Here is a 14,754-nt window from a genome sequence, read left to right on the forward strand (position 1 = left end):
TCCCTTTGTAGAAATTTTTTTCTGAGATTGTTTACTCACTTTCACTCAAACGGCATGCAAACATGGGAAAAGCTTCTAGCCCCTCCAACTACTTTATTCTTCTGCTCTTAGGCTTCTAGCTGGAAAAACTGGTAATAAATGTGGTAGCTCACAAAAAAGCATTACACAAAAAGCGTTCAAAGATTTTATAGTTAGAAACATAAGATGTATATAAAATGATAGTAATGTCAAAGTGGAAGCCAAGCCAATAAGAGAGCAAGACAGAAATGAATTGTTCATTGGAAATATATCTGAATAAACAAGAACTACCACACCAGAACACACTGGTGAGGTTATTTCAAACCCTGTGAGACAATAAAATCCCTGCAGCAGGATACTTCTAACAATTGACGGATACTTCTAACAATTCTTCCTATTTAACTTACCTGTGAATGTAAACACTCAGGTATAAAAATGTATACTAATTTTTTAAGCCTGTTAAATTCTTGGACTTGGTGATACGTTGTAGACTGGAAGTTACTACGCATCGTGTAAAAAGTATCTCCTTTACTTTGTGTTCCAGTCTTTCAGTTTAATGGAAGATCTGTTGGTTTGGACTTGTAAGAAATATTGACATACCACTCTCTTTACATTCTTTTCACTATTCACTGTTTTGCATCTTTCTGTGATGTTTCTCTCCTGTTTCCTCTCTGGAGAATATCAACCTTTTTAGTCTGTCCTCAGCACTGAACACCTTCAAGTCTCTCTCTATAACTTGGTAGTGAAAAATCCGTATCGTTTTTCCTTGGATAATTCCTGGCTGTTTCAGTTGGTTCCTGAGCCTCAGAATGCCTCTGATAAGCTATGGAAGCATGTAATTGGGGATGGATGACAGGAGAGTGTGAGGATAAAAAGAAAAGAATAATAGGGCTAGGGAAACAGAACTCTTCCATAGTGACGTGACGGCTAACTCAGGGAAGGCATTTCAGGGAAACATGCCCTCAGGTGAGTCCATGAACCACAGAAAGCAAGCTCCTGATATCCTTAGCCCTTTTTGTGTCTTCATTTACTAATGAAACATTGTATTTTATGTACACATTACTTGCATATTGTTTTATAACGTGGACTGCATTTAACACCTGCATCTCACAGTTCACGCAAATGAATCAACACAAAGGTTTGTTTAAGGGCAAAAATGGATACTGAAAATTTTGAATTAGCCAAACAGCATTTATGGAAGAAAAATGTGTTTTAATAGAGATTTGAGATTAGATTCGAGTCATAATTCTTATGTAATGCCAGCCGAAGAACAGAAAAAACATAATTACCTATAGATGTAATAAAGTACTTCTGAAAACTAAAATTTAAACCCTACCATACCCCCTAGATGAATAAAAACACAGGAACTCAGATGTCACCCCTTGACAGCTATGGAGAAAATCTGACTTCAGCATCAAGTTAAAATACATGTTCCAGGACTTCAGCATGTAAACAGCTTGCTTGCTCCTTACACTTTTTCTCGCATAACAAATCACAGCGCTCTTAGAGAGGATGATAAATCCTTAATTCAAACACCACTTACTTGATCTCTTCCTGATTTGTGTGATGTCATGTGGCGGTCAAGTTGCGTTCTGTACGCAAACGTGTAACTGCACAAGGAGCAACTAAAGTTATCTTCATTTTTTTCATGGCGATATTTAATGTGTTCCTTCAGAGAGGTAAAACGCTTGTACCCTCGATCACAATATGGGCAAGTCAGCAGTTGGGAAAATGCATCGGGTGTTCCTACACGGGAGACACAATACACCATATTTAAATAAATACAAGTTCCAAACTTACCACCATCAAAAAACATGCTTTACATTTGTATGTATTACTGTAAGAAATGCACCTGCTAGAAGCAACATCTGTTTTAGTAAAGGACTAATGTTAATTTTTTTTCCCCACAGTTATTATGTTACTAACCACAGTATGATATAGTTGCCCCAGTGTACACTGGAGACAGTCAGCACAACGCGATTACCCGAAACTCAGTCTGCTGGACCTCCCAATACAGCCCTAGAGCATCTATACAGGTATTCCTGTTGAGAAAGTGGTCTGAAAATTGTGAAACATGGGTTAAGATCGAGTCACCATCCCTGGAGGTGTTCAAAACACACATAGACCTGGCTCATGGTTTAGAGGTTATGGTGGTGTTGGGTTGACTGCTGGACTTGATAATTTCAGAGGTTTTTCAAATTTTAATGATTCTATGATTCTATAAGATCTAATACATTTGTGGATCTAAGATTTGTGGATCTGGTTAGCTCCATCACAGACAATTCTCAAATCCTATTTACAGATTTAAGTCTCTCACTGAAACATCTCATAGTCATCCTGTTTTGAGTTCCTAAGGAAGAAATAACATTTGCAAGCCACAGAAAATATTTTTTCCTTTCTCTTTACCTAACACAGAATCGTAAGGGAAAAGAGAACTGGAGGGAAAATACTAGAAACGTGTTTTATAATTCTTATACCAGGACCTGCTGGAGTGAGTCCAGAGGAGGGCCACAAAAATTACCAGAAGGCTGGCGCACCTCTCTGAGGACAGGCTGAGACAGTTGAGGTTCTTCAGCCTGGAGAAGAGACGGCTCCAGGAAGACCTTATAGCGGCCTGCCAGTACTTAAAGTGGGCTTACAGGAAAGAAGGGGAGAGACTCTATCTGGGAGTATAGTGATAGGACAAAGAGTAAAAGTTTCAAACTGAAAGAGGGTAGATTTAGATCTGATGTTAGGAATAAATTTTTTACACTGAGGGTGGTGAAACACTGGAACAGATTGCTCTGAGAGGTGAGAGGTGCCCCATCCCTGGAAACAGTCAAGGTCAGGTTGGATGAGCCTCTGAGCAACCTAATCTAGTCAAAGATGTTCTTGCTTATTGCAGGGCTTTTGGACCAGGTGACCTTTACAGTCCCTTTCAACTCAACTCATTCTATGATACACAGATATGTACCTGTTAGTAGGACATACTGTCTGAGTGGCAGAAAGGAGAGAGATCAAATGTGAGGCCATAAATACGATCCTGTTGTGATCTGTGGAATATATTTTGCTGGAATATATTCTGTGGAATATATTCTGCTGGTTTTCATGAAGTTAATTCTGTATTAGTACATGACAAAGGGAAATGAGATTGAAGTTCAGTATTAACTCCACAAGTTTACTTCTAACAAGTCACCATTAACAAAGCTTGAACTCCATCTCTTCCTATCAGCATATATTTATCTCCCATACATAGTAACTTATTCTATCCTTGAAAAACTATATTTTTAAAGGATTGGAAAAAAAATCTTTCTTTATAAATTGATAAAAGTATGTTTAATAGATGTAAGCTTTGCTGTATTTTATCAAACTATCCATTTATATTATAAGGTGGGATACCCTCCAACGACCATGCTATTCTTCCATGCTTCAAGGGACATGGGAAGCAAATTTGGCAAGGATGGACCTATGCACTCTGCTGAGTGAGAGCATGAGAGGAAGGTGCAAGGTCTTTACTGATTATCATTTCATGCTCTGAAGCACAAAGGGCAAATTTGTATGCACTGCCATTTGAAGTTGCAGAACTACAAGATTAGTAACACCCATAATTTTAGCCAGTACTTTTGCCAGTACTTGTGAATTATTTATCTTCATGACCTCTTCCAGCAGTTATCACCATAGATTGACTACATGCCCTGTGAAGTAGCAATTCATTCTAACTGAGGGAATTTACTGACTTTATTTTTACTGAACATGCCATTGTTCTTGCAACAGTGAAAAAGACGAGTTGGACCAGTTTTTATTATTTCTAAAAAACACCACCACCGCTGTCACACTGGTTCTTTTCCACTCATTATGGTAACAGGCAAGCTAACATTCATACTGCACTGTTTTCTGTGTTGTTCTACCTCTTGCTGCTTTTCCTGGATTAGCTGAGTTGTCCAAAAATGAAACCATCCTCACATACGTAGACACAGTATGATCCCCTTCAATTCTCTTTTTTCCATCTACAAGTCAATTCACCTGACAAACAATGCTCCGTTTCAGCACAAATAAAACTCCGTGGAAATGTCAGAAGCACATTAACTTAAATCCTGTTTCCATTAGAAAAAATCGCAAAATGGCAGTGGTTTCCCAGGGCCACAAAAGATTCTAATCTTTTCTCACTTGTCCAGTGCCCCAGTTTGGAGCCATGTATCTTTAGCAAGTATCACCATATTTTTGGCATTTTCTGTTCCAAATAATTAAAACATTGAACATTATCGTTGGGCATCATAATTTCCAGAATACTTCCCTGCAGACTTACTGGAGTAGGTCCAATTTAAAGTATCAATCCAAATGTGTATTTTTAATGACTATATGAAAATCATAATGCAGGGCTGTAAAAATAACCTGATAACCAGTGCAACTGCAACCACAGATCAAAATCTTAAATTAATTGTAATTTTTAAGGTGCTACTTTTGAGCATATATCTTTACTTGAACGTTGCAAAGCCTGTAAAGTAAACCACAAAATATTAGTAATTAATATCCTACTTCCGTATATAAATAGGCATGTACACAGTTTAAATTTCTCAAATATCTTAGTTTATTTTTTCCTAATATCTCAAATAACATAAAATCTCTGGAGGAGCAGTACAAAACTGTTAGCATTACCCCTTTCACTGCTCTCCATTAGAATTCAGTACAGTAATACTGCTCGAATGACATTTTCTATTCAATTATGTATCTTTTTTTAAACAACTGGAACCCAACAACTCCTATTTCTTTATGTAAGATGTTACTTTCTTTTGAAAAATCTTAAATACTCCAATAAAGGAACACAATCTACTTGTAACTGCAGTTGTCACAGGTTATGAAAGCTGAACACTTCAGAAAGCAGTGCAGAATGCAAAGCCAAAGTGAACAGGTTTTGCCTTCAAATATTTCATGATGAAGATGCCTTCAGTGTCTCATGATGAAGAAATGAGCGAAGTATCACTTCTCATCTCAGTCAGAAAAGCATCTTAGGCATGAAATTACCTTAGAGAAAAAAGACATCTACTTAAAATAACAACAGGTCATTATTTTTTCACATAAACATTTTTGTATAAATTATGTTTCTTTTTTCTCCACTGCTGTCTTTTTAGGAATAAAAAAATAAATTAAAAAAAAGCCCTCCACAGACTGTCTACCTCAAAAAAAGAACTCCTAGCTAATAGATCCTTTTCAGCGCTTTGTTTAGAAACATAAAAATAACAGAAACATGCTATAACTCTTATAAATTATTCTTACATAAAACCACATTATCTTAACTTTGTTCCCATTATATTTAATAAATATTTGTTTTGTTCTTTCCGATAATGATACTGAATGGTTTTATGGAAGTTTGAATTTTTATTTCCAGCACTTCAGGTTATCATTTAGGTACCCACACAACAGTGCACGTCTTGTTTCAGAAAATCAAGTTGTAATGTTTTTTGCATGGTAATCCCTTCCTCTTAGAAATTTTTAACTAAGATTTTTTTCCGCAACGTTACACATATATACATTGTTGTCTTCTAAAACAAACTTTTTAGGTCAAGCAGTTAGTAAAATTTATTTTATAAGAACAGAACTGGTAGCATATTTACCATTTTCATCCTGACCACTAGCTTCTGGCGTGCCTTGTCTCTGGTCCTCCTCAGGTGCTTCAGGGTAGATAACAGCTGTATCTTCCTGTTGAAGGAATTCTTCAACATTAGGGTCATGGTTCTGTTCATTTTCTGCATCGGAATCACATTCATCTTCTTTTACTATGAGTGAAAAACAAGATACAAGATATGAAATGTTTAAAAAGAATATAAATGAGATCCAGTAATTCACATTGCCAAATCACCCTCTATCTGAGGATTTAAAATCTCTTCACAAATACTAGTACAGGTCAAGTCCTTTAAGAGACAGGATATGCCAAAGTTTAAAACAGAGAACCACTGGCATAATGACATTTAAAAATTTGACTAAAAATACACTTTGCCTCTTCAGCTCAGTGGATTTTTATAATTTCAGATTTAGCTGTTTTGAAAGCCAGCTTACCATCTTGGCTCCTATTGCATTCAAGACGTAATTTTTAATGTTATTTAAGAACTGCTCATCAGCATAAGCCCAGAAGATATTCAAACTCTGGGTAACAAGTTGGTTGCCTGAACTGCAGCAAACCTGAACGTTGAGTGGCTTGTTCTGTGGTGTTGGAATGGACATTGAAAAGGTTTCAGATCCAGTTAATATCATTCAACCTTTTCCAGTTTAAAATTTAAGAAAACAATAAAAGATCAACCATATTTCAAAGGTAACAAATAATAAATTAAATGTTTTACTTAATTTTTGTATGATAAATATTTACTCCAAAGTATTTGCCTAAAATATATTGTTCATAGAGTTCACTTTTATCACGGAGGAACATTCAGAGAGTGCTCTACCTGTGGCACACTAAATCACAGCAGATCTCTTCCACTATTTAAAACATATTTTTAACAGAAAGGAAAAGTTTCATGGTTCATCTCTCAGTGTGAAGTCACATACTCAGTTTACAATTTGACACAATCTTTTAATGACATAAGCCAGTCTCTCACATATAGACTCTAATGCAATATATAATGTAGTTCTCCACACTTGTTTGGAGAGATCTGACTTTAACTAAAATGAATGTGTGAATCTACAGTTTTAAAGACATCCATGTTTAGTGGTTTGGGGGTTTCTGTTCATTTTTTTTAAACAAGGTTTCCCCTGATAATATCTAACTATTTAGTGTAAAGAGCATTAAAGAAACAGCTCTAAAAATCTTTTAAAAAAGACGGATGGACTATATATTAATTTTTTTTGCCACTCAGAGAAATAAAACAACAAAGAACCTGTTTGTTGTTTGGTTCTGGAACTGAAGAACACATTTCATTTTGCTTTCTGCATAATCATTACAAACAGAGGAGTTGGTAATAAGATACAGTATTCACTGAAGTTTGTTTTAGCATGTTTCTTGTTAGTTTTAAACATTATCTGTTGACTTGTACTCTGTGTAACGACATGTAAGACAAACTCTACTCCTTGTTTTGCTCTTAGGAGACGCGGTGCTGCAGCAGCGCTGGGGTCAGCCCTCGCACGAGAGGACGCCTCACGGACGCCTCACCCTCGGCTACCTCGCTGTGCCTGGGACAGTCAAAGCAGCCCAGGCTGTTCTTCCTCAGCCAAAACATTGTTCACAGTTTAAGACCTCTAGCGTGGAAGAGCAAAGAAGTTTACAGAGAGGTGGGAGAATTTGAAAGATTTTGGAAGAGTACTCACCCAGCCAAAATTCAATAGCGCTTTATGAATAAAGGAATCAGATTAACAAAGAAATACCTGTACATCCAACTTCATCTGTCTGAGCTTCAGGCCCCAGGATTTCCTTTGTTTCTTTTCCAGCTGAAATAGTACATTTCACAAAAAGAAGAGTGAACATTAAAAAACCCCAACCCGACAACAACAAAATAAAGCCACACATGACTTCACATATTTCTTCAGCATTTTTTTCTATTTCTGTATTGTTTAAAAGAACAGCATTTAAACACGATGTTCTCTCAGAAACATGGATTGCGCATTATTTCAGCAGTGTGTCATAAGCTGAAGCACAAAGATAGTCCACAGCTGAAGAAATGAAATCTTAAAAGGAAGCAATGCTAAATACTAACCATTATTCAAAGAGAGGTAAAGACAGGGACAGTATGTTTCTTCAGCTAATAGAGAGTCAGCTACTTAACCTCATCTACAAATCTATTATTTCTGGGAACCAGAGTACAATAAACCAAGCATGTTTACATTATTTTATCCAATTAGTAGATTTTGGAAATGACTGATAATTTGCTGGTAATGGCTGCAAGCAGTTACCTAATCCATTCTCTTTCTTGCAAATTGTCTAGAAACCACTGAGAGGCTGCGGTCGCCTAAACAAACAAGGATTTTAAACACATGCTCCCCACTTCAGATCAACCGTGCACTACATAAACGTTACACGTATCAATCCCAATATTCAGCGTGAGTGTGCAGGGACCAGATGCCCGTAGAACTAACGCTGTGGAGCCCACCTGCCTCCGAAGCTCTAGCAGCTCCTGCTGAGCTGCAGCATTGGTTCAAATTTAATGAACAGCCCAAGCTGTTCCCAACTTACACCTGCTGGGTGGCCTAGAATGGGAAGTTCCTACTGGAAAGGCCACCGCTGCCATTTCTGTCAGTACTTGTCTTATGGCAAGAATGTATAGGAAAGTTATGTTGGCTGTTTTGCTCCTTTATCAGTAGCATACTACCCTAATAGATGTGAAATTAAAACATTATTTCATAGTTTTATTATGGAAATCTTAGCTACTTCAGAGCTACGTGGCAGAAAAAGACCTACATGATAAAGGAGGTTAGGCTACACAACTGCTATGATCTGAAATGGCAACTGTTAGATTTTTATTTACTTCACTCTACTTCAGTGCAGGGAAAAATCCTTTGGTTTGGCTAGTCAAAACCCCAGAACATTGCAGCTTTTTAATTACAGGAGAAGCCCATTTCTTCTTTATATGGAAGATGATAAATCCTAGAACTCTGAATTTCGTGGATAACACCAACTTCCCCGAGACTGTTAAGTGTGTCTATCATAAAATTCCACAGACCCCAAATATCTGCAGATAGTCACAAAGAAGAAACATGCTTAAAAGAAAACTGTAATGCTTAAAATATTAGTTTTAATTGTCATCTGAAAAAAAAAACAACGCAAAGTCCAATTTTATTGGTCAATACTGGATTGTGAACTAGTTATATTTTTAACACAGACTCAGTTCACGATTTGTAAAGAATGGATGATCACACAAAATGTAGATTTAAATCCAAAATTGTATTTCTTACGAACAGTCAAGCTGAAACTCACTATTTTTCTTTAAAAAGGGTTTGTGATTTTTTTTTCCATTATAAAACAGGCCTTATGGAAAAGAGGGAATATCAGGAAGTTATTACTCATAGAAATATAAATTATAGTGTCTAGCAAATTCCACTGGCTTTGGTCCTAATAAAATCTATGCTTCTCAAGGGAATGTCAAGGAATTTACGGCATTATAGATTAATCTCAGTGAAGTTAAAAACCCTCTCAATTCTAATAATCATAGCCTCTGTTTGGTACCATCTCTTTCCAATACCTAAAAGGAGGGTATAAGAGAGAGAGGAGCCCTTTTTCCACAAGGGTTGATCTTCCTTAATGCTGTAGGAATAATTAATATTTTGAAACATTAAGGAGACCTCCAACTTTATAGCTATGTATGGTCCATACAGGAAGGCAACTTTGCAATTGTGCCCTCAGAAGCTCAATTAGCAGGCTGCAAATACAATGCTGGGAAGCAATGGAAAGCGATATGACGACGGGGGAAGAGATCTTAAGACGCTTTTCCAATCAAGTAGAAGTCACAGCTCTAAATTCCAAAGGAAATTTGAGCTATCTGCTGAATGACTGCTTAAATGCATGCCTCCACAAATAGCATCTAGGGCATGAACATCCGTCTCGGCATTACGTCTGGACATACCAGATAATTGTAAAACATGTTCTTGGACTTCTGTATCTCATCATTGCTTGTGAGCAGCTGCTTAGAGATATGGTGGGACTTCTGAGGGTTAAATGCTAATGATTTTTGGATCACAGGCAACAGTGTGTACCAGCAGTCAAGGTGCATGACACAACCAGTGTGTCATAGGCAGACTGTGGAGATCTCTGCATGGGTAAGATAACTGATCAAATTTAAACCACCAGCAAAATGGAAACTTTGGTTGCAGGTAGAAAGATGAATTTCCACCGCAGGCTTATCTTTAGAGGAGGGAATAAACTCCAAAACCTGTCCATAGAGTTTCAAATTCTTTAGAGCTAATTTTCTGATGCGCATGTAGTGAACACTACTTACAGCTTACGGTATTGTCTGGTTGTTTGCTTCTGTGAGTAAGAACTTGATCAAAAAGATGCCACACTTTTTTAGTGGAACACATTTCTCCCAAATGAAATTAATACAAAATAGCACAGCGATATTCCTCAGCAACCCACTACACCGTAAGAACACAATCCATCTTTCAGAACATAGGCTCAGTCTAAAAGTTTATGAGTTAGAGGAATTTTTGAGCTCCAGGAAGAGCTTAAAGATAAAACATAACTTCATTAATTTTTAAAGGTTATTTCAAGGTCTTGACAATGTTTTTTAAATTTTCAAAGACATCTTAGTTCCGGGTCTGAGATCTCTAGATTTGCTAAATACTTACAATAGATAATAGTGCTTTTAAAGCGTATTAATATAAGTCAGTAAGTTTGACCTTGGCTTTTTTTTTTTTTTAAATAATAATTGTAGTGCACACTTTACTTTAAAGTAAAAAAATACATCACGTTACAGAATCATTGCACAAAAACGCTGGCACACTGTCAACAACTTGTGCAGGATACACGTGGTTCCCTCTTTCAAACTCCTATGACTGTTTCAGTTAAATCTCTTGAGATATACACCTTACATTTAAAACACCTGTTCTAAAGGTCTTTTAGAAATTCAGTTAGAATGACTGGAAACGGAAAGAAATTGATCTGATAAAGAAATGTTATGTGTGTTGCTTCTATTCTTGGGCATACATGAACAGAATAAATATGCAGAAAACTCATTCTGTCAAGTTCAGCTAAAACCAGGAACTTTCAGTACTACTTTACTGATGAAACACAACTTCCTAAAACTGCTGTAATGTATCTTGTCTAAATAACCAGTCCTGAAGACAACATTAGTGTTACATGGACACCTTCCCCAGAACTTTCCCTGTATGAGAGAGATCATGTATTCAATGCTTTTAGATTTCTAATGTGCAACCAAGACTAATACGGTTTTCAGCTCACACCTTTCCATCTAGAAAAGCCATAAAAAAGTAAATAGTAGTTTACCGCAGCAAATCAAAGCTCCTTATGTAGCCTCTTACTGTAGCCTTCATTTTTTTATATATAATCATTGCCAGAAATTCAAACAATTTATTTTAAAAAAAACTTACTATCAAATAAAAAACCCTCCGGACTGCTACAAAAGAAGCTTCAGAATAAGTAATTTTACAGAAGAAATTCATGGTAGTTTGTGCAAGCCTGTACAGCAATCATTTAATCTTTTGTCTGTCTAAACACTGACTAAAGCCTGTCTTTGCCAGCAATGACCAAGGCATAGAAATTATTGTCTACACTGTGATTCAACAACCACAGCAGAACTTGGTTCAAATGCTTCATTTTAGCAAACAAATTTTGAAAGGTGAAAACCGGTCCATTTGAAATAAGAAGTCGATGCCACCAACGTCTAGAGCTCCGAAAGCCCCCAGAGGGTTGTCTGAGGCAAGTCGCTGTGTGACGACTCCCTGAAGGAACATCTCCAGGAAACGTTCAGCCCAAAGGGTCTTGACGCAGCACCCGGTGAGTTGGTGCTGCTCCTACTTCAGATTTCCTACACCTTGAACTTGAAGGGCTCAAGAAATACTCTACACACAGCTTGTTTCGATGTGACTGCAATTCCTGAGAGAGAGCCTGAGGCACAGCAAAGATATTACGGGAGAACTAAGAGAATTACCTACCTAATAATTTAGCTCCAAAATACTCATTTCCCTGCACAGCATACCTTGGCAATGGCAGCTCTGTAAAAACAGGCTGAGTTGATGCTATTCTTTGAACTCTCAGCTGCTCGCTCTCAGCTGGATTGCAGTTAGGGACCATATGACTGCCTTCGGTTTATTTAGATGTGAGGTCATGCAATTTATCTTAAACCACCACTTTTAACACGGTGGATGCTGAAGAATTGTGACTGGCGTTCAGAAACAAACAGGGGTATGCAACAAAATATTCCACATTTTTTGGGCTTTAAGGTAAAATTGTGCAATAAATTCCACTAATTTATGTATTTATCCCAATTTGGCTCAAATGCAAGCATGCTGTGTGATATTATGAAACTCTCTGATTCCATACTAAAAAGGTGCGTTTCCTGATTGCTTCAAATTTTCAGCTGCTAAAGCTGCTGCATAATTTGTACAACATCTACCTCCTTCCAGTGTTTTCAAAATACAGATTCATTATGAGTAAGACAGCCAATTCTAAAACCAATAATCTAAAAATTATTACTTCTACCTGTATTTTACAAGGTAAAATGCAAAGGTAGTTCACAGGGAGAAATTTACATCTGAGTATTATTTTGTCTCATGTTTTTGGCTTATTGCTTACTCCCCAAGCTGAGCAAACTTGAACCTTACTGGGAGCTATAGCAGAGACCTGCCATGCAAGAAGACTTGGAAAACCTAAAACCAAGTAACTAGTCTCTGATCACTCTTGAGATACTGCACCTACAGACTTGAATCTCCTGTTTAAGAGTGTCAGTGGAGTGAATACATCTCCAAATCTGCCTCAAATATTAAATGAAGAACATAAAATCTGTAACAATAAATGTTAGAAACTCTCCTTTTTGAGATTGTGAATATAACATGCTATTGCAGTAGCAAAGTGATGAAAAACCATTCTATTGAATCTTTTTTTCAGAAATCTTTCTCTACACAACATCATCAACGAAAATGAACATACCTTCATCTTCCCAGCAACTGTTTGTACTCCCTTCTCTTTCACTGTTTTCTGGTAATACTGTATGGTCTGTTGGCAAGTCATCTTCTGGCACACTAGCATCACAGTCTGCTGCATCAGTTACACTTTCTTCTTCCACTATATGCAATTTATCTTCATCGTCTGAATCTGAGTTTGCCTCTACCACGTTATTATAATTGGTGACTGTGGACAGAAAAAAAAAGCAAAATACTAATCAATATACTCTTAAATTACAGCACGAAGGTCTAAAGCTTTCAGTACTGTAGCCATATGCTCTACCCGGGGCATCTCCAGGGAGTCACGTTATTAGTTCCTTCTTTCTGCATGGGAATGGCAGTGGCTTGTGGGCAACCTGGATGTAACGGCGGCACACAAGGAGAAATGTGAGAGCTGCTGGGCTTGCACCATTGCTAGAACCACAATACCCCTCACTTCTGCACATCCAGTATAAAGCTGCACAAGAAAAGGCAATGGACAACTCCAGAGCCACACCAAAGCATCAGGCTTCCAACTGGATCGCTCCCATTGGGAAACCAGCATTACTGCACAGTTCCTTTAAGAATATCACAGCCTGCTCAATAGTCTGTGAAATACTTAATACTGATAAACAACATCTAGTTACAGAGCGACATGTATGCTGAGGAGAGGCTGTATGCATACTGCAGTTGGTGGGCTCCAGCAGGTAAAAAAATCGCAGGGAAACAACTGGGCACGCAGACCAAGGGACCCAGGACACTCCAGAGAGCGCAGCTCCGTCACTCTTGTCTGGTCCCACTGAGCAAGCCCTGCAGAACATCTGCACACACCGGTTGTGCTCACCCAGTCCATCCCCACCTCTGGCTTTTCCTGTAACTGATGCCATCCCCATGCTTTGGGTATGTGAATCAAGGAGCAATAAATGGGAAAGATAAAGAAATTTGTTTGAAAAATGCTAAAGAGCTCCAGATCCAAGCTAAAATGCTCTTCTAGTTACACTCAAAGACCACAGGAAAGACTCAGCAGGATGAATGTGAAAGGAAGAATCTCAGAGGTGACTCAGAAAGGAAATCTTGCACAACATTTTCCCCAGCTACCACGAAAAGGTAATAACTCTTCTTTTTCAGCCTGGAGAACACACTGTGAGAGTCTCGTCATATGGAAACAGATTATTTTTGAAATAGTTTTCATTTGTAAGCACAAGAGTTCAGTTATGGCCATTTCACATTAAACTGTAAGGGTTATGTATTAAAAAAAATTACTTTCACTGTGTCTTGTTACTCTTACTGAAGTTAAACTATTAAACATTTATACCTATATGTGTATTACTTCTTCACTTCCAAGTTTGAACTTCTTACTGAAATGCTTCAAAACACAGTTTAAGAAAGAGAATAAATTTATCACTGAATAAACTAACAAGACTTGGTTTGGCTGCAGTACTCCTTCAGTGCTTATCAGAATTATACCTGTAAGGCACATAATCTCTCTGCTTTCTGATTACCTGCATCCTGTCACTGGTAGTACACGAGAAGCCCAACTGATTCTTTCATGTGAAACCCTGCCTCTTACAGTAGATAGACTCCTGCTCTTCTGAAGTTAGCTTTTTATTTTTTAAAAAAGTAGATATTCTAGTCATTTAAAAATGTATTTAGGCAGGGAAAGTGAGTAACATTATGAACTGACAAGCTACCATCTCATTTCCTTCCATTCAGGAGAAAAATGTCTCATTTAGGACATGCATAAGCATGACAAAAAAGCCTTTTGAATTTAAAACAATCATTTCACATTTCCGTATTTTATACAGAGAGTGCTAGTTGGAAAATGCAGTAATGCTCCACTCTTCACGGTGTCAGCTTCTTCTAAGACATCAAATCAAATTGCCTAAATGCTAGTATCTATTCTATTTCAATCAATAAATTGATATTCCCCTTATATTCTGTAACTGGTTTTGCAAAGTGAAATAGGTATTATAAGCGGTGTTGTAATGTTGTGTGAAAGAAAAGACATACATTTATTCCCTCACCAAAGCGGAAGAGATTTATGAATTTATTTGCTTGAGAAATAGTAAATGCAACTTTAGAAAAATAGTAAGAACACACATAAAACAGGTGTAAGTGAAAAAATTATTTTAGCCTGTTGTCTTAACTGGCTTTTACTGTGATTCTCAGTTATCGAGT

General features: G+C 37.3%; 1 protein-coding gene across 1 annotated transcript in view; it reads right to left on the reverse strand.

Moving 5' to 3' along the window:
* The window catches only part of ZEB1 (zinc finger E-box binding homeobox 1), a gene marked incomplete at its 5' end in the record, with an annotated part of 25,507 nt that extends 12,723 nt beyond the window's left edge, over nucleotides 1–12,784 (reverse strand). The window contains 4 exons of the mRNA XM_009871268.1: nucleotides 1,562–1,764; nucleotides 5,610–5,771; nucleotides 7,351–7,413; nucleotides 12,584–12,784. Coding sequence (XP_009869570.1) covers nucleotides 1,562–1,764; nucleotides 5,610–5,771; nucleotides 7,351–7,413; nucleotides 12,584–12,784 — 629 coding nt within the window. The remainder of the gene's footprint in view (nucleotides 1–1,561; nucleotides 1,765–5,609; nucleotides 5,772–7,350; nucleotides 7,414–12,583) is intronic.
* Between the last annotated feature and the right edge of the window lie 1,970 nt (nucleotides 12,785–14,754).

The sequence above is a fragment of the Apaloderma vittatum genome, unplaced genomic scaffold (assembly GCF_000703405.1).
Source record: "Apaloderma vittatum isolate BGI_N311 unplaced genomic scaffold, ASM70340v1 scaffold5976, whole genome shotgun sequence".
In the NCBI taxonomy this organism is placed as follows: Eukaryota; Metazoa; Chordata; class Aves; order Trogoniformes; family Trogonidae; genus Apaloderma; species Apaloderma vittatum.